This window comes from Microchirus variegatus (genome assembly GCF_963457635.1).
Source record: "Microchirus variegatus genome assembly, chromosome: 5".
Lineage (NCBI taxonomy): Eukaryota > Metazoa > Chordata > Actinopteri > Pleuronectiformes > Soleidae > Microchirus > Microchirus variegatus.
In genome coordinates, this window is record NC_139806.1 from 32,757,162 (window position 1) to 32,781,238 (window position 24,077).

Here is a 24,077-nt window from a genome sequence, read left to right on the forward strand (position 1 = left end):
GTATTTAAGTTAATCATGGACGCATATCAAACACCAAACAACTATTTTGTTGAAATAAAGCCAAACATCTCACCTCATTTCAAGGTTAACTGTAATGTTAGGCAATCAACCTAAAAAAAAGCACATCCCTTCACTGGAAATGTCACTGACTCAGGTTTAATTCAGGGGTGTGGAACTCAAACGACCAGGGGGCCAATGCGCATCTAGTGTGGTCAAGAGGGGGTCGGTCTGGAGGAAAAAAGTGGGGAAAAAAACAACAACTGCTCAGTAGCAAATGGGCATTATGTACTTAAAATTAAAACACAATATTCCATCATGATGTTGCAATAAAGATATTCATGTTGCTATTTTACAGAAAAAGTAAAAGTAAAAATGCTTGATTTGAAATTGAATGATGAATGGTGTTAAGTTTTGGTGGTAGGAGTAAATACATTTTTAATTCTTCCTACTCCCTTTCAAACTTGTCGGCAAGAAAGCTAACTTTTTTTCTTTCATTTTTTTGTTGAGAATTATTATATATCTTTAGCGCATTTTCTTTTTCTGTTACTGTTGGTTGTATTATTGCACATTTGTTCGAATAAATACATTTCATTCATTCATGTACGCTTAATGTATATATATTAATAATATTAAAGGGGAAATTAGGTATTTTTCAACCTGGACCTGGTACGTGAATAGTACTTGCAAAAAGTTTCATAATTGGTCCAGTAGATCGCTTCAGCAATGGCTGCAGTGTACAGGGAAATCAAGGCAGAGTTATATCTGAGTTATTATTGTAAGAGCCAGACATTGATCTATGGTGCTTACAAAAAAAGAGAAATAAGACAAAAGGATAAAAAAAAAAAAATAAAAAGTGAAAAAAAATAAGGCATCACAAAAAGGTCTATAAAAATAAGTTTTAAGAAGTGATTTAAAAGAAAACTGATTTAGCTTAGTCTTATCGCTCGAAAGGGCAACTCTGTTCTCTGGTTCACACAAATGGTGATGGCCATCGAATTTAGACTTTAAGTGATACTCTGGTAATAACAATCCGAGCCATTTATTTGTTATGTAATCTTATGGATACAACTCCGTAAGATTACTCCGCAGCCATTGTCGTAGCTGCAGAGTCTAATGGACCAATTCTGAAACTTTTTGTAGGTACTATTCACGTACACGCCCACATTTACAAATAAAAAAATATATCCGAAAAATATCGGAATTCCCCTTTAATATCAAATACAGAGAAATTAATCTAAAATTAAGTAAATAATCTAGGCAATGTAACTACGCACCAAACAAGCTCATATACAGTACATGTAATTTAATGTTGAATAAAATACATTTAATAATCACAACTAAATGTCTTGTTAGTACTAATATAAAAATCCATCCATCTTCTACCACTTTATGCTCCACATGAGGGTCAGGGTTAGGGTTCTCTTGCAATCTCAGCTGACATAGGGCACTGATAGGCAGGGTACACCGGTTCACTAGTCCATCGCAGGGCCACATAGAGACAAACATTCATTCACTCTCACACACAGGGAGAACATGCAAACTCCATGCGGCCCTTGGCAAGAGGGCTAACCACTACACCAACCGTGTGGCCCTGATATAAAAATATTACTAGCAAATATATTTACATTTATCTCCTCACATGGACTGTTTAAAGGAAAGAGGAGGTCGCAGGCCATGCTTTTATTACAACATGATATCAAGTGTTTTTAAGCCTGATGTTTTGTTGCATGTAATCGATTGGGGGGCTGCATTTTGCTTGCGGGCCACCAGTTTGACACATGTGGTTTAAATTATCTGTAGAACTTGTGTACTTTTGAATCGGGCCAAGACAACAATTTAATATTTGTCACCTGACCCCCTGAAGGGCCACCCTGAACTGTTTACTCATTCCTACTCACATTTCTCAATTGTGTACTCAAAACTTTGGTTCTGAATTTATGACAGTAGATCTTGCATAAAGGGTTTTTTTACCAGTCTGTCTAGACGACATTTGTATCGAACACTAACCTAAATATAAGTCCTTAAAATGTCAAATGAGTTCATACAATGCTGACCACAGTGCAGCAGAGTTTAGATCTTTAGACCCAGTGACATTCCCGTCCTGCATACAAATAGGAATTTGTTTTATACCAAAGCAGATGGAGGCAACAGTATGATTGAAAACACAAGGACGCAGCCACAGAACGTTTCAGAAGTTAATTCTGCTCCTCAAAAAAAAAACTCAGTTTTCAGGATAGTTTGACAGGATAAATGTACTACTCTGCAGCTGTATACATACATGATCCCTCAGCTAGGTCTGACGGTACCGTTTGAGTGTTGCCAACACCATGAGACAAAACCTTGTTCATCCTAAGGACAAAATCCACTTATGCAGTGCAATGTAATGAGGAGAGTCCTGATCTCTACATTTGGGAAAACCAAACAACCTCTGCATAAATGCATGTCACTTTTACATCTTGACTCAGGTGAAAACAAAATTCTGAAACTGGGTCAGGGGGGTGAGCGAGCTGCATTATTCAACTTAACAACTCTACAGGTTCCAGCTTCGGAGGCAAAATAACCGTTTTTTCACCAGTTAGTTCGAACTAAAGACGCCTCTTAGAAGAGAGGTGAAACATCTTCAACTTAATGGCAAGCCAGTCCCGTCGCCGACAGCGAACCACAGAAGATGCTTTACATAGCCAATTTTCTGATGAAGGACGAAGCATACAAATACAAAGTACAGTTTTTCTGTTAAACTCAAAATTATACCATAACACTTTCACAATGTACATAATTTCCCAGAGTTTTCCTCAATACAGTAGACATACTTTTATTTGCACACACAATTTGTGATGGCGAATTTGACCTCTGCATTTGACCCATGTGTTTTACACACCAGTAAAAAGGTAGAAGTGCTCCAGTACATTTCCAGTACATGCACAAACATAGACCAACAGCCTGTCTCTAGGTTGCCAGTGACTCAGCTTTTATAAGGATGGAGCAGAAATGCCCACCCAACAACTTAAACACAGTTCCAGCACACAGGGGACAAATCAGGGGACCATGACCACTGAGGTTTGATGATGATGATGATGATGATGTGTATTTTAGTGAAACAATTAAAAAAGCACTACAGGGATCAAAAGAACAAAAACAGATGACCCGGATCTTAGTGGTGGATGAAAAGAACAGACATCTTACCGGTAGTTACCGGAGTAAGATGTTTATATCCAGTTATCTACGCTCAGCTGTGGGCGGTCGTTGGGCGCTAATTGCTGCACCCCAGTATTTTCCTATCTTTTGTTTTTGGAGGGGGTGTCGCTCACTGAGCTCTCCCTGTAAAATGCAAATGCACAGGGGAACCAAACAAGACATTACCACTCATTACAACCCAAGATTTGCAGAAGACCATCCATCCATCCATCCATTATCTACCGCTTTATCCTGCACCAGAGGGTCGCGAGGTGTCTCAGCTGACATTGGGCGATAGGCGGGATACACCCTGGACAGTTCGCCAGTCCATCGCAGGGCCACATATAGAGACAAACAAACTCGCACTCTCACACCTACGGTCAATTTAGAGTGACCAATTCACCTAATCCCCCATATCGCCGGAGAACCTGTTGTCCCAAACGGAGCTCAAACCCAGGAACCCAGGTCTTCTTGCTGCAAAGGCAAGAGTGCTAACCACTACACCAACCATGGGCTGCAGAAGACCATCTCTGAGCAAATCAAACCTTGAAACATGTGGGCAACAGCAGCAGAAGACCACACTATGATTGACTCCTGCCTCTTTATTTACCTCAAGAGGGCATTTGTCGCCAGTGAGAATATGTAGCATGCTTGTGATATGCCTGAAGAGAGGCAGCTTTAAAATACTCATTAGAGCATTTCCTTCTGTTGAACATCTACTCTAACTATGAGGATTAAGACTTTCCCTCATCAGAAACGGCAGGAGTGAGCTAAGGCCATTCCACCTCCACCCTGTTATTCATTTATGCTCCAATGGAAATAAGTAGGCTAGTGGAATCAACATGAGCATTTTCCTAAAACTGACCAGTGAACAGTTTGTTCCAAATGGTAACGTCTTCACTGCCGAGAAAAGCAACTTCATGAAACCAGGTTGAATGCTTCAGTTGTGTGGAGGGTGGGAGTCAGAATAAAATAAACACTGAGTGTGTGTGTGTGTGTTCACAAGGCTTAAGGATACATTTCCTAAGCTTTTTCATAATTTCCACATGCGACATTAAAGCCACACCCAAAATATAATCAGCATTCTGAGGAGAAATGACTGTTTATTTCAGGTTTGGAGAATGGTTCTCATCTGTCCTGCATCACATACCAATTAGCGTTATGAAAGCTGGCAGTTATCAATGAGAGGAACAAAAGTCAGGTCAGCTTTAAAAAGAATCACAGGAAAACAATCAGCACTTTTAGTCACCCACATGAAGTCACCTTGTTGGCATGCATCAACAAATCCCTGTAGTGCACATGTGCCGCTTTGAACCTCAACAGCTCAGGTAATTGTGAAAAGCTGTAAACTTCATGTTTACGTCACCCAGCAGCTTTGATTGTGAATGCTGTGTTAGGCCAATGCTTAATTCGACTAAAATATATGCAAGACATATTTTATAATGATGAAACACTATGTGGATTTTGTGAATTAAGCTCTGTTTTAAGTCTTGTGGAATGGTAAACTTTCTGTCAAACATTTCACCCCTTAATTGCCCCTAGCACTTAGCCCTACCCCTCCATTTTGCACATATGTGTGTGGCCATATGTTGTAGGTCAATGGGCATTGTCAAGTGTAAAGGCCACATTATACTTCTCCGACTGCGTATGCGTTATCCGTCTGCGTCACCACGGAGACGCCTCGAGCATTTATACTTCTGCGTACACTCGCTGCAATTTCCCGCCCCGATCAGTAGGGGTCGCTGCGCAAGGTTGTTGTGCTTCTGGCTACAGTGAGCAATGGCGTCCGAGAGAGAAAGAGAGAGAAAGACTGTTGTTGTTGAAACAGTGGCCGTTTCTCACTTTTCTGTGTGACGGAACGCAGTTTTAAGATAATTTGAGGCGAGAAATTGGCCATTTAGGGTCTAAACATGTGCTGTGTGTGTTAAGATATGACGTATTTATAGTTCGGCAGCGGCGTTATCGGCGGGGATCAGCTCCGCCTCTGTCAGGACGCCCGGAGCGCACTGAGAGCCGGCACAGAGCAGCTTAGCTCGGCCTGTCCTGAGGACCAATCGCAGCTCTTGCCGTCTCCGTTGTCCCTTGACGGAGTGACGGACACTTAAAAAATATTTTGTGCAGACGGAGACGACGCAGAGGCTCTTCGACAGGCTCTGCGTCGACGCAGAGTCTCTACGTAGCCTACGCAGAGCACTTTACGCAGAAGTATAAATTGGGCTTAAGGGTGATTCTCTCCCTTGAAGATCTTTCAGGGGAACATTTCAAACAGGGGGGTTGTGAGATATGTTTTAGATTAGCCAGATTTTAGTAGGCTGAGAGCTGCGTGTAGGAGGGTAGGGAGGCAGGGAGTGTAGCACAGTGTGGGGGCACGCCGCTAGTAATGCAGTTTAGCGCCTTTATTAACATCACTGCACTAAACTGTGAACATTTGCACCGAGATAAGTAAGGGTACATTTACACTAGCTGGATATTTTCTTCCCTCCGTTTTCCAAAATAACTTTGTGCACACATCATCGTTTTCAAGAAAGTTTCTGTTTATATTAACCCGCTTAAAGGTACAATATGTAGTATTTATGGGTTTATATGACCCAAAATCCACTTTTTTATACATATTATGTGCTCCTGCATTGTCTAGTCGCTGTATAATAGTTTTTGTTTCATTTTCGTAGTGTTTAAAAAAGTCATGTTAAATAACATGACCGCGGACCGCCGTTCCATAGCCACTGTTAGCAGAGAGACGCCATGTTTCTACCGGAGCCTGTCAGGACAAACGCGAGAGAACAAAACAAGCGTCTCTTTACTTGTAGCGGAAGTCCCGCCTCCACTCTCTCCGCTTCGTCTGCTACGGCCGCGGTAGCTCCGCCCTCTCCCTCACCTCACGAACCTCATCTGCTGACACGGAGAAAGACGACGAGGACGACATTTGACCAGCTGCGGATACCGTAGCGCTCAGGGAAGGGAGGGGGTGAGCAGAGCAGCAGATCTTTGTTGTAAATTTCAGCCTCTCCTCTAGATGGCACGATAAACTACTTATTTCCCCTTTAAATATGCTGTCCAGAGCCATCATAACTACGCCAAGCCTGTGGGCGGCAGTAAAGGAAGAAGGAGAAAGCCATACAAGCCAATCAGAATCTTCATCAACAACAACGACTGACCTCTCACCCGTGATGTATGGACGTAACTATTCATGTGACAGAGTGACAGCAGCGATGGTCGCGACATCCTAAAATTGGCCAATTCCTTTCCTCTTGACCATGACCACAAATACCTAACATTTTTAGGCATTTTTGATGAAAATCTAAAAAAAACCCCAGAAAAACTGATAATTTAGGCCAAATGTTGCATCCCAAGAATTTTTTTCAAAATCCAGCCTGCACTTCTTCAGCTATGCTGCTCACAGATAAATGAAGCCAAACAATTTTGTAATCAGTCATTATTTTGAACCATTCAGCTGCTGATTAGATCTTCATCTCCTAAACATGAACAGGCAACAGCTTGAAACTCAATGGGACATTACACCAGCGGTTGCCTAGCACCATCATAACACTGCAGCAGTTCACAGGAAATGGTACTGGTGTAATGACCCACAGACAGCTGAACACGGATGCATTGTGACGAGTGATGTAAATACTTCCATATGGTCCCTGTCTGTCTTTTTTTTGCATTTGATGTGTTGAGAAATGATGTAAGCGCTGCAGGAAGTACAGAGACAACAAAAAATGTTCACCTTTATGCACAGACAGATGTGAAGGAGTGAAGTTCATCTCAATACACACGAATGACCTCTGGGAGCAAAGCGTGTTTTTCCTCTGTCACACAAAAATGCTGCAGAAATCCTCCTTCTGTGAGACATGGACTTCAGAGTTCAACAGCCAAGTGCTGCTTTCCATGAATCGTACAGTTCATTTTATATTTTATCCAACTTTCCAATTCTATACTAAAGATTTGAATTATAAACCGATGCAGTAATGTCGGCAGTGAAGGACGTTGTATGTAAATGTTACACATTATGAGCACAGCTGTTCCACCATGACTTTGGAAAACTGCGTAAGAAGGAATCGTTCTCTTTTTCCTGGCTGGACCAAGCTGACAACACATTGTCAACGCACGTTTTATTTTCTCCAACTGAAAGCCACTGGTCCATCATGTCTGACACAGCACATGATAAATCAAATAAGATCCCTGAATATTTACAAGCTATACTTCAGTGTGAATTCGTGAGGGCTCGTATACAATGATACCTGTTAGACTAGACACGGACTGTTCAGCGTAAACTTCATTTCAGACAAAAGAAGAAAAACAATTACAGAAAAAGTAAGAGTTATAACTATTACCATCTTACATAAGCATGACAAATTGATCCTGGTTTGCTAAGATGTAGCGGAGATATGCATCTGAATGTATTTGTGAAATGGGACTTCCCATGTTGAATTCAAATAATTGAATTGCCACAAAATCTGTAATCTGGATCAGATCCGGATTCATTTGATGGTAGAGTGTCTAATCCTGCATACACATACCAATTTCCATTTGAATCAGATGTGTTTTGACAGTTTTACCCATGATAAGAGATAAATAAGGATTTCTTGATTTTTTTTTTGTGACACCATCAGAGGGTAGATTCTGAGCAAAAGTTAATGGGAACATGCTTGGGTGATCACCTACCTATATCAAAATATTCATTCATATTGATCTGTCCAAAACTGAAGACAGGAAGTTGCTAAAATGACAAAGGGGTAACAAAATCTCATGGTTTTATTACTTATCTTCTTAAAATTCTGGATTCAAGACATTTTTGGTTCATTTAATTATTTTTTATTTAACATAGTTAAAAACTCATTTGTTTATATTTTAATGTCCACTCACGACCCAGCACTGTTCTGTGGTCCATACTTTGGGATTTGCTGGCCTATAATATTTGCTATTTATGCATTAACAGTTTGGACAGAAGCTTGTGCACAGAGCTGTTAACATTTTTTTGGCTTTTCTACTGCTACAAATTAAACTCTTGGCATAAGTTTTGTTTATGGTCACATTTTTCCTTGTCCTTGTCCTCTTGCCTTCTCTTTCTTTTATGACTCTGTGAATGTTACAGTGCGTCTCTGTGTCGATTATGTTACTCTTCCTTCCAACGAGAACTGCTTTCATGGCAACAGCAATGTCAGGAAAGATTGTTGATAGGCACCAAAATCCATCAAAAAAATACACAAAACCTTGAGGTTACATATTATGTACGTGAATCACCACCAAAACCTGGAAAATGTCATCATTATCTACGGTACACAACCAACAGACAAACAGACAACATCACAACCTCCTTAGGGGGATAAAAGAAGAAATACTGCTTAGTGCAGCTTAAAACCTTACTTTTTATGTCAAATTGCTTTGGTCTTACTTAAATCTTATCTGACTTATCTTACTTAAATGTAGCTGGGACAAAGCTAACATCTCTCATGAAATCCTTTAAGACGGAGCTGAGGCCTAACGCATAAGCAAACTAAGTGGCTGCTTATGGGTCGCCATGGCCAAAATGGGCCCCCCAACAGCACTTGATATAATATAATATATCAAGTGCCAGATATTGCAGATGACCAGATATTAAGCCCAATTTATACTTCTGCGTAAAGTGCTCTGCGAAGGTTACGCAGAGTCCTCTGCGTCGACGTAGAGCCTGTCGAAGAGCCTCTGCGTCGTCTCCGACTGCACGAAATATTTTTTAAGTGTCCGTCACTCCGTCAAGGGACAACGGAGACGGCAAGAGCTGCGATTGGTCCTCAGGACAGGCCGAGCGAAGCTGCTCTGTGCCGGCTCACAGTGAGCACCGAGCGTCCACAGACGCGGAGCTGATCCCCGCCGATAACGCCGCTGCCGAACTATAAATCCGTCATATCTTAACACACACAGCACATGTTTAGACTCTAAATGGCCAATTTCTCGCCTCAAATTATCTTAAAACTGCGTTCCGTCACACAGAAAAGTGAGAAACGGCCACTGTTTCAACAACAACAGTCTTTCTCTCTCTTTCTTTCTCGGACACCATTGCTCACTGTAGCCAGAAGCACAACAACCTTGCGCAGCGACCCCTACTGATCGGCTGGGAAATTGCAGCGCGTGTCCGTCACCACGACGCAGAAGTATAAAGGCTCGAGGCGTCTCCGTGGTGACGCAGACGGATAACGCATTACGCAGTCGGAGAAGTATAATGTGGGCTTTACATGATGTCAAAATCTCCAAATAATGCTTAAACAAACACTCATTCATTCCCTCTAGCAGCTGCCGTTCAATGTGTGAATGATCCATCATTAACGCTAAGTAATTTTTACGATCCAAAACTGGTAGCGTTCAAAAGCAGGCAATAGTAATAAAACAGCAGGTAAAAGGGCAACAATTGTGAAGCAAGCCACATATACAAATACAACAGGTGCTGAAGAAAACTGCTGTGAAAATGGCGGAACAGGTCAAAGATGAGCTAAACAGTACACAGGTGAACAAGACTCTGTTGTGGCATGTAATCAGTGAAGTGGGAAACCAGAACAGGAAGTAAAAGTGCCTGAGATGAGGAAAAAAAAAAGTGTCAGTACCAAAATAAAACAGGAAATGCTAAACAGTTTACTGAATGGCTACACAGCTTCTGCAACACACTTCGAAGGGAGGGGTGAGGTGAACAATATTGAGCTGCAACATGGAACTTGTTCATGTTGTCCAAATGAACAGGAAGTCCCACAGAGGCAGACACGTACACAGTAATGTGTGCTTTCTTATCTGCTGCATCTACAGTAATGTGGGCTTGTATTTTCTGCGCCTGTGTTCACATTTCCAAAATCTGTGCTGGAGCACACTGTCTTGCACATTCCTTCGAGGGAGATTTAAGAGTTTATTTCTGTTATTGGTGAGTCTTTTCTCCTAGACAACCCAATAGATGATCCATCAAATTTGTCAGCCAGCTTTAACAATCAATCACCTGAATGCTACATAATTTAAGCTGCAGATTTAAATTATTTTTCCTTTTCCCATTTTCATCCACTAGTGTTTTTTGAAAAGAAATTTGAAATTATGACCATTATGTGTTATTGTAACACATTAATTAACAATTACAACAAACAATCACCAACTATAGAGTCTTACAAAAAGACAAATAAAATAATATATTATAATTGTTTTCACTTAAGTTAAATCCTAATTAAGTAATTGGCCAGTGAATCTTAAAACAAGCCATGCAATGTTGGTCACATTTAAAAGTAAAATAAATCAATATAAATAAAAAAGTGGTCCCAGCTCATCTGGTGCAGACAGAAGGCCCTTTTTTTTTTCTGCGCACCCCCTCTGCGCTGTACTGTTCTCCCTCTTTTCCAGCATTTCAATATCCACTTCCACTGTTATGCTGACGACACCCAGCTTTACCTTTCTTCCAAACCCACCTCCACCTTCCCGCCCTCCTCCCTCTGTAACTGTCTACAAGAAATCAAAACCTGGTTCTCTTCCAATTTCCTGAAACTCAACAGTGATAAAACCGAGGCTCTCCTCATAGGTTCCAAATCCACTCTCGCCAACACTCAAAGTTTCACAATCCCCATCGATAACTCCTTTGTTTCCCCCTCCCTACAGGTTAAGAGTCTGGGTGTCGTCCTTGACGGCACTCTCTCATTCCAGACCCACATCAATAACACCACTCGGTCTGCCTATTACCACCTACGCAGCATCAACCGTCTCCGCCCATCCCTTACTCCCAACTCTACTGCTATCCTGGTCCACTCCCTGGTAACATCCCGCCTGGACTATTGTAACTCCCTTCTTATTGGTCTTCCCCACAAGTCCATTTATAAACTCCAATTGGCTCAGAACTCTGCTGCCCGGATCATCACCAGGATCCCTTCTATCAATCACATCACTCCTGTTCTGCAACAGCTTCACTGGCTTCCAGTTAAATTCCGCATCGATTTCAAAATTCTGCTTCTCACCTTCAAGGCCATCCACAACCTCTCTCCCCCATACCTCTCTGACCTCCTTCAGACCAACACCCCTTCTCGGACACTAAGATCTGGCTCATCTATCAGCCTCATTGTGCCTCCTGCCCGTCTGACCACCATGGGGGCCAGAGTGTTCAGCCGATCTGCCCCCCGCCTCTGGAACTCCCTCCCCCCCGGCATCAGGAACATTGTTTCATTTGCCATCTTCAAATCCCACCTGAAAACCCACCTTTTTAAACAGGCCTACTCCCTCTGACTCTTTAACCCTCTACCCGTTGCTCTTACCTTTTTTTGTTTTGTTTTTGTTTTGTTTTTGTACGGCGACCTTGAGTGTCTTGAAAGGCGCCTTAAATATAATGCATTATTATTATTATTATTATTTAATAGGTGCTGTTCCACAGTGTACTCACATCTTGTTGGAACCGGCTTATTGGTGGTGAATTATCGGCCAATATGTTTCGGCCGCCGAATTTTCGGTGCATCCGTAAATATAATATCTTTATCGACAAGAACAATGTAACTGTAATAATGACGTATTTGACAGTGTGACTCGGGGTTCAATCGGCACCTGGACAAGGGGGCGCCCGCCAGGCTCTGGGGGAAACCCTGGTGTAGTTATTTGCAGTTCAAGTAGGAATAACACCAAGATAACCAGCCCCTACTGTTCAATACTTGGGGCGCCCTTCCGTAAAATGGTACAGAAAGATCCACCCACTACAGACAGCTGATTGGGTGACTACATCACACAGACTATTCTCATACGAATCATTCATTGTCATTGCACCAGTACAATCATGCTACATATCTTAGCAATTGGGCACAGCCCACATCCCACCTACCAAGTAGGCTAATGTTCTCAGTCCAAATGCAAGCCTGACCCATTCCAAACCACACTTTACCATACCAAACAGAACCATATCATGATGGAAACAAAGCTAAAGTGATCACATTTGTGTTCAGCAATGTTAGCAAAAAACAATATTCATTATTATTAGTATTGATGTTGTTGTTGTTGTTGATAAAGGTAAAATAGACACTTTTTGTCTTAAACTTGTCATTATGATATTAGAATTAATTACACAATATAATTGGGAAAGACAATGAAACCAGCCTATTTACTAATGGTCCCCAATAGGTTTTTTGCTTCCATCACTTTGTCTCCAGGACAGGGTTTTCACAAGAAATAATAATAATAAAATAAACACCCATTAGTTCTCTTTAAAATTATATTATACATATTTTAACGTGAATGTTTTTGCAAAAAAGTGATTTTAATTAAATGACACAAACACAAAGTAACTTTTTTCTTCATAGAAATGTCAAATAATGTAGCTGGAAAATAGCCACACAGAGGTAGAGGGAGAAATCACATGATGTAGGAAAAGGTAAGGAATGATTTTGTCTCCAGTTTTGTGACATCATCCTCCCCACTGCTCACATCCAGACCAAACAGGGCTGTGTCTGGTTTTCATTTACTCCAATTCACCCTCCTGCTCACCCTCGCCTCCTCTTTCCCTCCTCATTTTTTCTTTTTTTTTCCCTTTGCTTCAGAGAAAGTGGGAGGAGGAATAGAGTGGTGGCAGAACTCCAGAACTTTGGAAGTTTCTCCCATCCTGGACTTGAACTCATCACCACAGCTCCTCTGGTTTGAGACCGGGAGGGTGTCTGTCTCTTTTCTCTCTCTCTCTCTCTGTCTGTCTCAACCATTTCTCCCTTCACCCAGGACCCCTTTCTCTGTTACACCTCTTATCAGGGACCTCTTAACTGCTTTGATCGGCCAACTTCCTTCGGGAGGTGCTGGAAAAAGCCAGCAAGAGGAATTTACCAGGAGGATAATGACCAAAAGTCCAGCTTGCAGTCACTTTATATAATTTTTTTCTCTCCAAAAGATAAAAACTCATTGGAACACAACAACTTCAGCTCAGGGTAAGTCTGCATTTTGCTATGTTGCAGGAAGATGTGGTCATGATTCTTGCATACTTCCATTTCTTCATTTTCTCAGATTTTCCTCCACATGTGAGCTTATGCTGGGTGTCACACGGCCACAGCATTGCACAGAATGTTTGTATTCTAGCTCATAAATATCAGAAAGCATTGCATTTAGCAGCGTGACTGAAGCCTATACTTTAGTGGTGAGTGGCCGCTGGGGCAAGAGGTGAGCCACAGTCAGGGTGAAGGAGGCGTCGTCCAGCATAGTCATGTTGTAATCTACTGCACATTGCATTTGAGTGGAGAGGCGCATGTGTTCTTTTCAAAAGTCTTTTTTTGCAGACCTAACCTTTCTGTTCCATGTGCATTATTCCTGCCAAGCCTGATTTATTGAAGTATGGAGAGAGGAATGAAAAAGGAAAATCCTTGAGATGCAACATCTGTTGTTTTTAGCTGTGAACACAAATCAGTCTTGGAGCTGTGAGCAATTAAGTCAAAGAGATTTTTTTTTAATTTTGATGTTTTGCATCAAAGGATGAGAGACGCCACAGGTTGAGCAGTTTTGTGCATTCGGAGTTTTGTCTTTCAGTAATTTGTTTAATATGAAAGTATTTCGTTCGTTAATTGCTCAGCATTCAAACTGATAAATCAACACACCAAAAAAAAATGAAAGCTCCAGAGGAGCAATTGGAGGGATGGATAGATGTTTCCACTGCAGCAATAGTCCAAAACCACACCCTTTGAAATGAGTGCAGGAGTGGAAAAGTGTGAAGAAAGTCTTTTCCATACTACTGGCCAGATGAACCAGAAGGGTTTTGGGTCCACTGGACAAAAGAGTTGGAGTGTGTGTGTGTGTGGAGGTGGTGGGCAGCAGCAGCAGCAGGGCTTAGTGAACCAGGTGTAGGTCATTAATCTTCCTTGTCTCCTGCAAAACTGCCCAAGTACAGACAGATGAATCCAGCCGTGCAGCACTTCTCCGTGTACATGTGGTAATCCGGTGCACAAATTAACTTATTATACTCTTCTGACTCACATCATAATGGAATTATGGTGGAAATTTGTCATAAATATTTATCAAGCGACCACTGCTCCCACATAGCTATGTTATGTTTGCATATAGACCATTGCTATGATACAGAGGGGAGAGCTTGGCCACTGTTCAAAAAGCAAAGAGGGGAAACTTGGTATGCGCTCCAGATTTGGCTTTATTTGTTTGAAGTACGTTCACATAATTTATGAGTGGCATTACGACAATGAAGCTCCCCTTGGAAGCTGAGCCGTTACTGGCAAAGATGCAGTAGAAGAACGCGCTGCAAAGCCTTTCAAGACATACAACATTAATCAGAAATCCTATGTTTTATGGCTAGTCTGCTCTCTCCAGCGTTTTTGCCTTCTCTGCGTGATGCGGTGCAGATGTCTGGAAGGCTGGAGGAGTTTTTTTAAGATCTAGTTTCAGAGAAGAGCTGGTCTTTTTTATTTTTGAAAGAAAACTGCCACCTTTTAAAGTCCCCGAAATTATCTGCTGCAAAATGGGTTTTGGAAATGAACTCACCTAACTGACTGATCATGCTCAGCTGTTGACAATGATTTCCTGGCTATGAGCTGATTTACCAACTGTTGCTCTAACCACTAATGCATGAGTGTTAAGCCGAACAGTTGAACTCAGCAAGTCTGCAGGTTCCTATTAGACATCGTGCTTGAACACACATCTGCTGTGTCTCAAATGGGGTAATACACATCAGCTGTGTGGAATTGCCTGCACAGACTGCACCACCCCTCATCCCCTTTAAGATCATTGATCCTTCGCTCATCTGTGCCACAGGCTGCATGTCGCATCCTTCCACCCGAGGGGTGGCTGGTGATCTCACTTATTACACACATGCCACAAGACATTTGCTGTCAAAGTCACACGCTGCTGCCTACTCACTCACTCACTGGCCTCTGCTTTATCTTCCACATGAGGGTTGCAGGGGAGCCAATCCCAGCTGACATTGGATGGAAGGTGGGGCACACTCTGACAGATTGCCAGTCCATCACAGGGTCCAATATACAGATATACAAGCATGCACTCTCACACAATTAACCTCTGCATGTTGTTGGACTGAGGGAGGAAGCTGGAGTATCCGGAGAACACCCATGCGCACAGGGGGCAGAACATGCAAACTCCATCTGTGGCCCCACACTGCTGCTGCAAGTGATATATCATAGGTGGCAGTCACTGCATGAGGCCAGTGAGTGGTAGTGTTGAGCTCTGTTACTCTCACAAGCAGCTTTGCAGCTTGTCTCACCCTCTAACAGTCTGTAGTGTAGGGTTTCAAACTGTATTTGGCTACTGCCTCTTTATAGAGGAAAACATTTTCCAATGACTATTACAATTTTACTACTTTATTATACTCACGGGGTTCCGCATGGTTTGTGTAGTTGTCAGCACTCTTGCCATTGCAGCAGGAAGACCTTGGTTGGAACAAGGGCCTTTCTGCATGTTCTTCCCGTGTGCACATGGGTTTTCTCTGGGTTCTTCGGATTCCTCTCACAGTGCAAAAACATGCAATATGAGGATTAGGTAAATTGGTCACTCTAAATTGACCATAGCTGTGAGAGTGTGAGTGAATGGGTGTTTGTCTCTATATGTGGCCCTGCAATGGATTGGCGAATTGTCCAGGTTGCACCCCGCCTATCCCCCAAAGGTCAGCTGAGATTGGCACAGCTCCTCCCACGACCCTCCTGTGGAGGATAAAGGGGTAGAAAATGGATTGATGGATAATACTAACTCAAGCATGTGCTAAATGCCACTCCAAAATGCCATAAAAACTGCAGAAAGTTTACGACGAGACACTCATCACACTTCAGAGTGATCGGTTAGTGTGTCATGTCTGCTACTCATACCCCCTGCAAAGTTGTCCAAACAAACATGATTGCTGTCACAGCTTTGTTCAAAGCAGAGTGAGTGATCTGCTAATGCAACACACCATGTGTAGCAATAACATTTGCAAACGTCCATCCATACTAACTCGTCTTGTTTCAGTCATGAAAAAAATCAGAAAACATTTTTTTTTTGTCCCCAAATCAAAGTTGTTCAGTTTTAATGATTTTCTTTTGTTATATAGAGCAAATGAATCAGGGAATAATTGCATTTAAGAAGCTGGGAAAAAGAAAAAAAAAAGCTTGTTATACTAGATTAGATGGATAGATTAGATTGCAAACTGAAAAAGAAACATAAGACAATACAAAATAAATAATTAATGAGTTAAATGAAACCCCAACCACATTTATGATGATCCCTTGAAGCCTTGCTTTCACTATGCTTTTCTCTTTGTTAATGGAAACAACTCCATTTGTTTCACAAATGGATTGAGTTTGTCAGTATTTTTTTTCCGTGGGGTGAAGAGGAAGGTCAAGCATTATTGCTATAAATGAGCTAAGTAAAGGCTAAATGTACAAAATCTGAATTGGATATGCATATACAGTACTTTGTATGTATGTATATATATACCCTGTTTCTTTCCCTAACTCTATCCGTCACATAATAGTAACCGTAACGCGAGGTAGAGACCTGAAAAATCTCCATAATAACTGAGAAACGGAAGATAATCCGATTAACCGAACACATGCGCAGTTGTGCTTCAAGCGCACTTCATATTTTTTTTCACCGAGGCGCAAGTGTGCATGCATGCGAATGCCCTCGTGTCAAAAAATATTCATTCATCAGTGCAGTAGTTGAACAGTGCAATTAATGACATCATCTGTCACTGCAGTCAACGGAACTGTGCACTGCTGTTTAACTAGGTCGAGGTTAGTGTGTGGTCTTTGCTATAAATGAGTGTGTGAGGTCCAGCTGCCATCATGCTTTACTTTGCTCGTGGGCAGAAACAAGATTCCCATTTTTTTTTTCTTATACAACTGTGATGTTACCCATAAACAACACCAGCGAGTTCAAGAGCAGCTTGTTCTGCACCGTGGAGAACATATACTGATCATGTTATAAATCAAACAATGCAGCTGAAGTGAAGCCTAGCTTAGTGAAACACATAATATGTGTGTGTCTGTTTGGGGAGGGGGGGCACTAATATAGTACCAGCACCAGCTATTACTTTGAATAATGACCATGGCAGTGTTCATACATGAAGATTAACATAGCAACATCACATTGCACATAGACTGACCCAAAGATTCCATGTTTGTTTGTAGCTCCCTTAAATCTTATATGTTCAACATTTCAGACTTTACCAATCCCTTGGTAATAGTGGTAACGCATCAGTGAGCCAAAGAACCTGCTGTTGCATCCCACCACTGTTTTTTTGCATTTTATATTACAAGTCCTATATCATAAATGTGATAAATCTCAAAAAGTAAAAGGCTAGAAAAAAATCTGCACATTTAAGAAGCTGAAAATAGCAAATGTTTGATGTCCTGCCAGTCGAATTCCAAGCTCCTTTCCTGCAGTGTTCTCTCAAACTTTTTGTTAAGTGAGTTTTTTCCCCTTCATCTTCCTTCTGTTCTCCGTGACTCTCTCTACCCCTTTCTCTCTATTGGGCTCCTCCAATTCTCTCTCACACTTCTATGTATCAAGTGATTCAAAACTCTTTGGGGCACAGCAAATCAGTGCCCTGAGAGATCCTCTCTCTTTTTCATAGAGAGGAGCAAACTGTGCATTAGTGTTGTGTCGGTCATGAGTGATTCGTTCGAAAGAACGCATCATTTGAGTGAACGAACTGACTGGGATCTTTTCATGAACTGATTCGTTCCTTTCTTAGTTCAGCTGAGCTCAGTAGCGATCGTGGCGGCCGGGAGTGGAACTGCCGCGTTCTGTGAATCACTCGTGAAGTCGTTTGCCGGCGCCGTCACTCACTCGTGAATCTTTGGCAAACGACGCCAGCCAACGTGATTCGCGAACGAACTGAGACACAGAGAACTGGAGAACTGTGGCTGACATGTGGACATGAATCTCGTTCACGCTTTCAACTCAATCTATGACCCACGGTGCGAACGTACTTCACTCAGGGAGGACATGTAGTTACGTAGCAGGGCACTGGGCTCCTGCTAAGCACTGAATGATTCAGTGAACGAATCATTTTAATGAACGGATTCTAGTGATTCAGTACACTCAAATGCACTGCCGATCCCATCACTACTGTGCATGCATCACCTCTCAACTTCAGCAACTTTACACAATATAGAACATTTTAAATCTATATTTTGCTGAAAATTATACTTACTCGTGTAGCATTTGTTTAAATCAATGATAATCTGTGATTATCCGTCATTGTATTTACAGTATTGACAAGTTGCCACAGTAATGCATGCTCATTTTTTCCTTTCCTCCTATGGATCCCATCCAGAGACAGTGAGAGATCTATCTATCTATCTATCTATCTATCTATCTATCTATCTATCTATCTATCTATCTATCTATCTATCTATCTATCTATCTATCTATCATTAACAATACATTGGAGATCCAAATGTTTACTAAAATAAAGAGACATAAATCATCCATTATTTATGCAATACTTTGAGGGTTGCAGTTGGAGCCAATCACAGCTGACCTAAAGCTGAAATTAAAAATGTAATTCCAAAACAATCCAGTTTCAAACAGGCAAAAGCCAAAATACCGTTACAGTTTAAAAAAAAAAAGAAAAGAAAAGAAAAAAACACTCTCACAAAAAGGTTGGCCAAAACACATAAAAAGTTGTCACTGCTACGATGACCAGAAAATGAATGAATGTGACCTGGCTTAAGTTCTGAACTTACTATATGATGGTGTTTTGGCTGCTGCGGAGAAAACAAGACTCCACTGTGCTACAATGTTTTCCTGTGTGGCGGTGAAGGGAAACCATAGTGTTGACACACTGCTTAGCCAGTCTGGCAACTGTGCATAGAAGTGGCTTCTGAGTGACCTGAAATCACATGAACATGAGAGAAGAAAAAGATCAATGTGGCTGCCAAAAATGAACAAACTGCACTTCAGTGAAGATAAAGCAGCAAACCTATTCTTCTTCCCGTCGCATGCAGCGACAAACACGTCATAAAAACAAAGGTCAGAAACTCTGCTAAAATCTCACATTCGTATGCTCACCAAACACAGTTTAAACACCAATTGATCAAACCAGCAGGAGCAGAAAACGTGTAGCGTAAACATTGAAAAGTGTGATTATGTGGCTGGTCAGCAGAGACACCACAGTTTCCAATGGTACCATTTTTTTTATTATCACTTTTACGAGCAAGATTCACGGAACCAGCTGCAAAATGAGAGCAAAACAACAACAGACTTTGAAGAAATGCAACCAGAAATGTATTAGCTTCGCTGTTTATCAAAATAGCTCAAAATATTTCCACCAGAACAAAAAAACTTCTAATGAAGAACTACACTTCCCAGCATGCTTTGGGAACTATTCCCGGTCCGATTGGTCATTCCAGAGCGACATTAGATGGTTCTGATTGAAGAAGGGCGAATGTCCATCAAATTGCAACATACGCATTATGCGTCCTTTTGACTAGCTAATGAAGTGATTCACAAACATTTGGAGACTCGAGCCCCGATTCTATTGGTTTAGAGGATTAAAACAAGCTGTCAATCACCCAAATTGACTAAGGTATGCCAGAGCTATGGCGCTGCGTAATTGAACATGCTGCAGAGTCATAGAGTTGTCTTTACGCTTTTCTTCCTTTTTTAAAAAAATAAATACATTCAAAACAGGTGTTTTTTTTTGTATGTAAATAAAATGAAATGTGTTTTCATAATTTGGCACCTAAGAAATCTCAAATGGCACAGATGGTGTCAAACTGTGCCAAAAGAGAGAACGCCTACACATTTCTTCACTAAAACCTCTGTAATTTTACTCTGCTTCACTTCAGAAGCATCAGACTTTGCACAGCTCATGTCCACCTTACATGACATCCACGAGTTTTCAAGCTCCTACTGCATATTTTTGAAGGTGATTTTTATTTTAAAATGCAGTAAAAGTAAAAGTATTTCATTTATGCGGAGTTCCATCTGCATTTACTCTGACACAGTCATTTGCTTTTTTTCAGACACAATAATTTCCTTTTTTTTTCCTATGAGTGCCCCATAAACTACCCTTGAATTGTCTTTTTAAAGTGGTTTTGGTAACTTTATCAGAGCAGAACTGTATGCTAAAATGTCATTACTGTGCACTTTTCTACAAATCACCAGTATGATGCTCTAGTTTCGGATGTGCCGCTGAACAACACCCAACTGCTCAATGGCCAAACATGTCACACCATTTTCCTTTATTAGCTGCTTATTAGTGGCAATATTTGTGAGCGTGTGTTGTTTAAGTTATTCACAAACATGATGCATTTGATGTCAGTTGTGCTGTGGGGACACACAAATCAGATCATTATCTGAACTAGAACTGAGAGGCAAACTCTCTGGAAAACATCGCAGAAGCTTCACAGACGCTTCACAGCAGACACACTTCCTGCATGAGACACAGCAGATCAGTGTTGCAGCCACCTTGAACCCAGCCTTTGTTCAATGACGCACTGGTGGACTGGTTGTGTTGTGTGTAGCATGTCAGAGAATTTTAGTTGTCAGGTTTGTGTTTGTTTACTGGTTTGTGGAAAATCCACCCAAATTGCACCACAGTGAATCTGCCAGATCACAGTTGGAGGTTCTGTGTAATTTGGGTGGTGTTAGTTTTTCTCACATTAGATTTTTACAATTAGAAGTTTGCGTCAGTGTGTTAATTGCTCTCCTGCTCTGGCAGCTTTTTTTGTACTGCTGGACTCACATTATCACCTCAGGGTGGTCTCCACTTCACTTGGTTAGGTGTGTGTGTGGGGGGGGGGGGGCCGAAATGGAAACTATTGTAGTGAATTTGTGGGTGAGATTTAGCTCTAGAGGACAGCACACTCCTCCATTGTTGTTTGGCTTTGCTGTGCTGCCTCTGCAGGTCACTGGTAATAATGGGTGGCAAAAAACTGCTTGGTTTCAGATAACACTTTTGTTACATGTTTTGGTTCTTGGACCACATTTACATCTGAATCTGAATTCCATCTGAATCACACCAGTAGAAAAACAAAACAGATATGGGTCACTTCAGCCTCGTAATATGAACACAGTATATCACTTAAGAACATATTATTCTGTGAGCCAAGCAGAGTTAATTACTAAAGCACACGGACTGGCAGTTTGAACAGGTGGTTTTGATCAGTGTCACTGCTGCGACTCTCACCAGTACTTTACCCAGGTGGTCATCCACAGTCTGCATATAAAACATTAAATAGTCATTTGTTTCCTTGTTAATTGTATCCAGTAAAACACATTTTATGTTTTCTGTTATTACTATATTATTGTTGTTGTCCTCTCATGAGAAGAGATGTGTTAACACTTTAACTTCTTAAAAAGCAAATGCAAAATATAGCTTTAAGTAGAAATAATAAGTAGAATGGTTAAAGGTTACTGACACAGCAACCTATAACTGGAGAGAAGGCACTTGCCACTGATGACAATTTGACCTCTCGTGTTCTTACATCGTTTAACAATTTTTAAAAATCTCTTGTGCGGTGTGTTGAAGATTAAATGTTCGACTCATGACTCAAGAACTGTATGATTTATGCTTAAATGCGTAAATGTTAAAATAAGATATAAAAACAGGCCCCCTTTGGGCAGGAATTTGATTATAAAAGATTAATTTTGTCATGTTTGGTTTTTGCAGGTGTCCCCTTCTTATGAAGATGAGGAGACATCGGTTGTTACCGCTCTGTGCCCTCCTGGGTGTCCTGTTTGCAGGACTCCTCCCAAAAGTTGATGCTCAGGAAGGTAAGTTAAAATAATAGATCATGTCAGCGGCAGTTAGTGGTGTATGCCAGTTGCAGAAGTTCTTACTGCTTGTAATCATTTTCCACTTTTCAGCAATGCTTAATGAGATATAATTTTTTTATTGTGTTTTTCTGTTACAAAATGAATTTAATGTCCATCTGTACTTGATGAAATATTTGTCAAAAACTGGAATTTTACTTAATCTAACAAAAACAAAACCACAAGTATATGAAATAGAATATGTTTCCATTAAAATGAACATTGTGGTTGAATTTAAAACTATTATTATCTAATCATTAAAATGTGCTTTTAAACAAAAATAGGTCTAGAATGCCAATCAGGGCCAGTAAGATGCTTTCAATAAGAAAATAATACTATGCAGTCCAAAATGTGAATCTAACCATCACAGTTGTATTAATGTCCTGGTACCAAAAGAAAACTTTGTTACCAAACGCGAAGCATCTTTTTCACTCGTTTCAATTCTCTCCTCCAAGCACTCTCTTTTGAAGATTGCACACATGGGTTGCCAGCTGATATATACTTTCTAGTGGATTCATCGAGGAGTATCGGACAGGAGAACTATGAGCATGTCAGACATTTTTTGTACAGCTTGATTGAATCGATGCACCAGCTTGGAGGGGACAGATTTAAATTTGCCCTTGTGCAGTACAATACAAGGCCTGAGACTGAGTTCCAGCTCAACAGCTATGCAACAACACAGGAAGTCCTGGCACACGTCAAGGCCATGTCCTATCGTGGTGGGGGCACCCGGACCGGCTTGGGTCTGGAATTCCTGATACGTACCCACTTGAACACTGCAGCTGGCAGCCGTGCTGCTGAAGGAGTGGCACAGGTGGTGGTGGTGTTAACAGATGGGCGATCCCAGGATGACGTGTCCGAGCCAGCGCAGGTGCTGCAGCTGGCAGGCGTGGATGTGTTTGCAGTTGGAGTTCGGGATGCGGTGGAATCGGAACTCAGGGAGATGGCTAGTGAACCACATGACATTCACGTGTTCAGTGTAGACTCTTTTCTCTCCTTGCGGAAAATAATCCAAGATTTAGTAGTGCGGCTTTGTGGCGCGGTGACCCGGTCATGGGGGGCTCCTGTGGCAAATGAGGCCCCTATGGCTGGAGGAGGGACAGGTAATGAAATGGGACCAGCATCACTACTTTACTAATATGTCTACATGTGCAAAAATATAAAACTGCACATGTGGTCATGTCTGGAGTTCACTATTAACACAGTCAAATGATTTTGTTTTAACCACAATAACCTTTCACCATCTACCTGCAAAATTAACATCACTTGTTTTGTCCTATCACATTTAATATTACCCCATTGCCTTAGAAATCATGTTAGAATGTGCATGATTGACACCCCCACTATATCTTTGTATTATTATTAGGGTGCTCAGTTTTTAATACAGTCACATACACTGTAGTTACTTGATCAAAGCAACATCAAATTTGGTAAAAGTTAAGGACAAAACATTACCATCCCATATATGCTTTTAAATATGGTCTTTATTTCAGTGCTGTTATGGCATTAGCAATAATCTGTCACAGATCACAGATTAAGACATGATGCCTGGGTATAATACAGCTGCAGGAGACAGAGGACAAGAAAACTAAGTCATTCACAAAACCTTTGAAGATAAACAAGGTCTCAAAGACACCCTGCCTTTAAGAAAGGTCACTCAAAATCAATGAGCTTTTAACAACAGCTAACCACGCACCACCGCTTTTGTGTCTTGCATATGTGTTTTCTTTTTATCAGTCACAATGTCTTTCTGTGTAAAAATGTGCAAATATTGTGTATTTAAAACGGTGATGAACCTGCCTGCAATCATCCTTGAACTGCAGAGGCACTAATTTGAGAATGTATTTTATGTCCAGATATTGCACATCTAACTTTTAAAAATTGTCCCGGAATCACTGCAATTGACGGAAATCCAAAGCAGCTTCACGTCACGTGATTTAACTAATTTTGATAAAGATTACATGCAATACATTCTCAAACAGTGCAAAAACTGTGTACGTCAAGGATGGGCCACAGGGTCATGACTGGTCAAGTTATTTGAGGTCTGTAACAAGAGTCTGCATGGAATGGCTGAACTCAGTGGAGATTTAACAAGGAACATATAGATCAATAGTTTACAGCATTTATAAATAACTGCAACTAGAGTTAAAAACAGGTTCTAATATCCACATTAAAAATATTGT

At 41.1% G+C, this 24,077-nt stretch overlaps 2 protein-coding genes across 3 annotated transcripts in view; both read left to right on the forward strand.

Annotated features, from left to right (window-relative positions):
- Positions 1 to 12,843: 12,843 nt before the first annotated feature.
- The window catches only part of LOC310927150 (collagen alpha-3(VI) chain-like), a 95,156-nt gene continuing 83,922 nt past the window's right edge, over positions 12,844 to 24,077 (forward strand). For both annotated transcript variants that reach the window (XM_083889429.1, XM_083889430.1), the window contains exons 1-2: positions 12,844 to 13,067; positions 21,752 to 21,855. In XM_083889429.1, coding sequence (XP_083745555.1) covers positions 21,765 to 21,855 — 91 coding nt within the window. In that variant the 5' untranslated portion in view covers positions 12,844 to 13,067; positions 21,752 to 21,764. The remainder of the gene's footprint in view (positions 13,068 to 21,751; positions 21,856 to 24,077) is intronic.
- LOC310926674 (collagen alpha-3(VI) chain-like) lies at positions 22,274 to 23,032 on the forward strand (the record flags this gene model as incomplete). The annotated part of the gene is made up of 1 exon (XM_083888857.1): positions 22,274 to 23,032. A coding segment is annotated over one exon (759 nt), but the record flags the coding sequence as incomplete, so codon positions are not given.